The sequence below is a fragment of the Myotis davidii genome, unplaced genomic scaffold (genome assembly GCF_000327345.1).
Source record: "Myotis davidii unplaced genomic scaffold, ASM32734v1 scaffold187, whole genome shotgun sequence".
Lineage (NCBI taxonomy): Eukaryota > Metazoa > Chordata > Mammalia > Chiroptera > Vespertilionidae > Myotis > Myotis davidii.
The window spans coordinates 5,935,276-5,941,114 of NW_006383018.1; the positions used below are offsets into that span (position 1 = coordinate 5,935,276).

The 5,839-nt window shown below is 41.1% G+C and overlaps 1 protein-coding gene across 1 annotated transcript in view; it reads right to left on the minus strand.

Annotated features, from left to right (window-relative positions):
* Positions 1–3,813, minus strand: part of PDK4 (pyruvate dehydrogenase kinase 4) — a 10,978-nt gene extending 7,165 nt beyond the window's left edge. The window contains exons 1-5 of the mRNA XM_006779239.2: positions 3,415–3,813; positions 2,346–2,487; positions 847–918; positions 511–695; positions 262–348 (exon numbers count right to left, since the gene is read on the minus strand). Coding sequence (XP_006779302.1) covers positions 262–348; positions 511–695; positions 847–918; positions 2,346–2,487; positions 3,415–3,544 — 616 coding nt within the window. The 5' untranslated portion in view covers positions 3,545–3,813. The remainder of the gene's footprint in view (positions 1–261; positions 349–510; positions 696–846; positions 919–2,345; positions 2,488–3,414) is intronic.
* Positions 3,814–5,839: the final 2,026 nt, after the last annotated feature.

A 5,839-nucleotide genomic window follows, 5' to 3' on the forward strand; every position in this document is an offset into this window, starting at 1 on the left:
ATATACATTAACCTCTGATGTTTGGATTTTTTTATAATACTATAAATGAATGTTTAAACCCCTGACCCTCGTGCTCGCTTCGGCAGCACATATACTAAAATAAACCCCTGACCCTCAAAAGTAAAGGGCCTCCATGACAGTACTTATAAGAATATAAAGGGTAAACTCTGAATATAAATTCATTTATAGAGCCACCTCAAACATATGTCAATCATAGAGTGTACATTTTCAATAAAGGAAATGAAGAAATCTAGAAATTACCTTGGATCACGGCTACTACATCACAGTTTGGATCAATACTTCCAATGTGGGTTGGGTTTCCTGTCTGTGAGTCACTAAATAAAAGAACTGTTGAAAAATAAATACAAAAATAAATATATGAAAATCAGGACAATCATGATTAGAACACCACTGACAAAGAATGTGACCCACCAAATAGTAAAACATCGAGTTAGAGTATGGCTTATAGTCTACCCTCATCTCTGTATATCATGATTATGGTTAACTTACTGTGTTGGTTCATTAGCATCCGGGTAGAAATACGGTTCATGTAAAATCGGTCCAAGAAATACTGAAGATTTTGGTTGGTGACTGGGTCAAATTCATAGCCATTTTTATATTCTATGATTCCTTGTGCCATTGTAGGAACCACATTATGGTTTCTATTTCGAACTTTGATGAGAGTATCTACAAACCTAAGGCAAAACACATTTATATTTAGTGAAAGTTCAAGTAAGGTTCTGTCACTTATATTTTTTAGATTATTAAGTGCACATATCATTTATTAGAGGAGTATGTCTGGAAATAGTCACAGTTTAGACACTTATTCTAAGGCATAGAACTTACTCTGCTAATGCTTTCTGGTCTTCTGGGCTTTTCTCATGGAATTCCACCAAATCCATCAGGCTCTGGATATACCTGTAAAGTGACAAGTGTGCTTTCAGATTTTAAATTGAATAGTCAGATACAAGTGGCTGAAAATATACTATCTTTTTCAAATGCTTTGAAAAGAGAGAGGATTATGTTTAAAATTAAAAACTCCAGGACATTTGGAAAACAGTATCTCTGAAGAAAGGTGGTGGTGGTGGTGGGGGGTGGTAGTTTATAACTTTAACTCTTAACTATCTAAGTTAAAATTTATATTTCTTTAAGTATTCCAGATCAATATTCAGTTTTGTTTTGTTTGGCAACAGTTGTGTTATTTTGAATAGCAAAAGGATTTAAAAACAACTTTTTAAGAAAGACTTCATATTTTTTTCCTGCTCCCTTCATAGGTGAGTAGAAGTCTTGAACACAGCAAACACTATGGATTGAATCTGTGTTTCAGATTGTGATTGTTGAATGGACATATAATACATATTTTTAAAAATACTTTTTTATTGATTTCAGAGAGGAAGGGAGCAAGAGTTAGAAACATCAATGATGAGAATCACTGATGAGCTGCCTCCTGCACGCCTCCTACTGGGGATTGAGCCTGCAACCTGAGCATGTACCCTTGACTGGAATTGAACCTGGGACCCTTTGATCTGCAGGCCAACACTCTATCCACTGAGCAAACTAGGCAGGGCAATACATATTTTCCTTGAATCAATGAACAAAAAGCTGTGTATTCTGTGATTAGTGTGAGGCTCTGATGCATATCTGCCTCGGTGCATATCCTGGCTCTATTCTCTGAAAATCTGCTCCTTTGGGTTATATACCCCCTCTGAGCCTCAACATCCTTATTTATAAAATGAGATGATAACAGACACTGAGTGCTGGCTGTGTGCTATTTTTCTAAGTGCTTTTTAATGGATTACCTCATTTAATTACACTCCAATATCCCTCTGAGGCATATGCTTCATTCTCCTCAATAAAAATGGGGGAATTGAGGCATAAAGAATTTAAGATAATTGCCAAGAATTCCACAATGAGGAAAGGGCAGAAGCAGGATTTGAACTCAGAGCCTGCTCTGTCAATTGGTTTGTAAATGAAAAAGAGTAGGCCGTCTCTGAATAGTAGTCATTCATATCTACTAGGATAGGATTCCTTTCACAGTATCAAACTGTCTTTTATTATTTAAAATACAAAGCAAGTTGTAACTGTCAATTCGTTTTCATATTTTTTCTGGAAGTAAAAATTATATTGCGAGAGAATCTTTTTCAGGATAAAAATGTGTTTCTGCTTTTATAGCTTTATAACTGCCTTTATAACTTATCTAAATTAATAAACAATTCTTTACATATTTAAAAAGTATTACTATTCAGATCACCTGTTTCCAACTATGATGTTAATATATTATAAGAATTCATAGTTAGATATCTGTTTTAAAATTAGAGACTTTTTCAAAATGGTTCACTACTTACCAGCTTTTAACTAACTGCACTGAAGAGGTATTTACTAATTGATCAGGGAGGATATCAATTTCCTTCAGGATATTGGCAAGCCTCACAGGTAATTCTTGTCTCAAAAATGCAAAAGAAGTTCTTTCACATGCATTTTCCGAACCTGTAATAAATAACACTTATTTAGTATTTGGAAACGAGTATGACCAAATGACATATTTGAATAGCATTAACTATACAGTATTAAATACACACATATATTATAAAATTATATTTCACCCTAATTTCATTTACTGTTCAAAAGTGCCTTCTAGTCTTTTTCTAATTTTAAAGTTATCAATATGAGAATTATTGTTTTGTTTTGGAAGAGGATTCACTTCCAAAGAGTCCGAATATTCTACAGCTCTTAATATTCATAAAAGAATGCAGGGTTCAGTCAACGCCACAATGTTCAGAGTTCTAGATATGAAACTGGAGTGGGAGATAAGGGAGTTGGGTGGAGGTCATGTTGTTTCCAGACTAATAATAATACCACATTTAAGTCCTTGACATTTTCCTTGTAAGGTCACTGCAGAATGTCTGTAAATATTTTCAGCAGTAATGCAAATATATGACAAACTTTAATTTGATAAAGAAACAAAGAAATTTGTTAGGAACGCAGAGATGTTCCCTGTGGAGGGTGGCTAAGGGATAAAAATCTCAATTAATTCGAGGCTATTTTATAATATTAGGAACCTTCTCCAAGAAGTACTATGAAAGTTCCTCATTCATTGTTCAATGTTGACTGAAAGCAAAAAGTATTGTGACGGAAGCTTTGGACGGATAGAAGAGGAAAGATGAGCTCAAAACACCCAGCCTCAGTGAAGCTACAAGTGGCCTCTACCTGTAAGCAGGTACCACCTGTCAGAAAGAAGCCAGATGTAGAAGAAGGCAAGGGGCGCTGGCGAGGGGCTCCGGGGCAGCAGGAAAACGGGCCCCAAGTTGTTTTTAAGCAGTGAGACCAGCCCTCCCTGCACCGGGACTGAAAGTTCAGGCAGCTCCCCAGCTCCCGCGCCCCGGCCCGGGCCCTGCGCCCTGCGCCCCGGCTCACCGAAGTCCAGCAGCTGCTTCATGGACAGCGGGGACGGGCTGTACCGGGAGAAATGCTCGACCTCGCGGGGGACCAGGCTGGTGCGGCTCAGCGTGCCGGCGCCGCGCATCACGAAGCGGACCGCCTTCATCTTGGGGCCCACCGGGTGGGTCTGGCGGGGCTGGGCTGGCTCGAGGGCGAAGGCTGCGAGGAGCGGAGCCTGGGACCTGGGAGCGGACGGCGCGTCGGGCGAGGAGCGCAGGTGAGCGGGCAGGCAGGTGCACCCGGTGTGGGCTGAGGATCGGGGTGTTCGGAGTAGAGGAGTGAATCGGAGAAGCAGTGGCTTGAGGATCTAGAGCTCGTCTTGCCTCCTCCGCTTCTCTGGCGGTTTTATTTGTTTCCCGGGGACGCTCCCCCCAACTCCAAAGGGGAGGAGTCACCGGGAGTTGGAGAGGCGTCCCGGGCCTGGGACCGGGCCAATCTGCTCAAAGGTAAGTAGGCTCGAGATCAGAGATCAGCCACTTGGGACAGGGCCCCGGATCGCGTGGGCTGGAGGCCTGCCCAGACTCGTCCTTGTTTACAAGTGCAAGGCTGTCTCAATGTCACGCATTCCTAGCCTGAAACTACTTCCAAGAATCTGGGCTCTGGGAGCTCATTGGTTCTTGCTCAGAGCGGGCTTTTACAGTAGCCAGTGAGCTGCGTGCAAAAAGTATGGGCTCCTCTGCCATTGGACAGCGAACGGTATAAGCGACCTAAAGAGTTCTTCCAGCCAGAGAACAGCACACGTCTGGAACTGGAAGTACCTTTAGCAGGGCTTGAAAAGCTGCCAAAATACATGAACTTCCTTGTGGCAATAAAAGGCCATTAATTTGTTTCTCTCCATTAGGTTTAACTCTGTTGATTAAAAACAAAATAAAAAGAATCAGTTTGTGTCAGTTTGACTCCCCTTTTCTTCCCCCCTCATCGAGAACTTGCTGGCTCTGGTCCCCTGTATGAAATGTCCTTAATCCAAATCTTTGCCCCAGACTCTCTTTCCTAGCCTTAAATGCCCAGCAAGAACTATGAGATCTTTCCTGATTGTTTCTCCCCGCCCTTCCAAATATGGCCTTTGTCACTTACAACATTACATTGCAGCTATTTATGTTCTTTTTAAAAAAATATGTTTTAAAATTTATTTTAGAGAGAGAAGAGAGAGAGAAACATTGATGAGTGAGAACCATCCATCACCTGTCTCCTGCACACCCCCACGGGGATCAGGTAGGATGTACCCTGACTGAGAATCAAACTGGAGACCTCTAGAGGCATGGGACATGGTACTCAGCCAACTGCCACACACCGCTTGCTCCAGCCTGGACCCCATCCCCTGAAAGACATTAGGTTTGGGACTATGCTGAATGCATGTTTGTGCTTCCTGCTGTTCAAGCTGGGGAAACATGAGGTAAGTTCCAAACTGAATCTCCACTTGGAGACGGGACTTGATACTACTATGATTTATATTTTTGTATTCTGAATCCTTTGTTACATATTTGCATAGCTTGATAAAGCAAAAAAAAAAAAAAATGTGTTCCAGGACCCAAAAGACTAAATAAAACTCTCTTGGATGAGGAAAGCAAAGGTAAAAATCCCTTTTTTTTCCTGGATTACATCCTAAGAACAGAAGTAATAGGAAAGTATGCATTTGCTTTTTCTTGCCTTGTGTATGGGATCTGGGGTAGGCAAAAATATTTATTGTAAAGAATTATACTCTTTAATCTGCAGAGGAAAGACAGTGGAAATGATACATTATAGGAGTTCTAATTTAGGAAAACCCCACGGAGTTCTTGGCCTGGCTTACCCAGCACTATTGCCCTGTGTGTTGGGTGATGATTAAAGGTCAGGTGAAGTCTTATGATGTTCACAGAGATGGCTAAGGGCTAAATGTGGTCCGTCACCAGACTTGTGTGTCCATGTCATCCCATCCACTAATATCAGGTTACCCTCACCATGACCCCCATCCTTTAATGTCATTTCTATGATGGGAACTGTTGTTATAATTGGCAACATTTATGGTAGCTGGACTGGAAAAGCAGGTCAAATGGTTTACCCAGTTGGCTAAAACACTATGTATTACCAGTATCCCCTGCTTCCCGAAAGTTCGTGTTAACGTCACTTTGTTTGTATGAAAGGCCTGTACCTGTTTTCTCTAACTGAAAGAAATCTGAAGAGGATTTTCACTTTTCTGAGGAAAAGGGAAAAGCAGAAATAGCATTTAGTGTTTGCGCCCTAGCAAGCCGTATAGAGGCAGCACGTACCTGAAGCAATTTCCCCAGAAACTACACTTAAGCATCTCGGCATCAAACTGCCATCACTTTGAACTGTGTCTGTGAACATCTGTGTGTAATCTTAACTTATTTTGTACATCTGCTAGGAAGATGTGTCCTAAGGTGCCAGAAAAACCCAAGAGCGC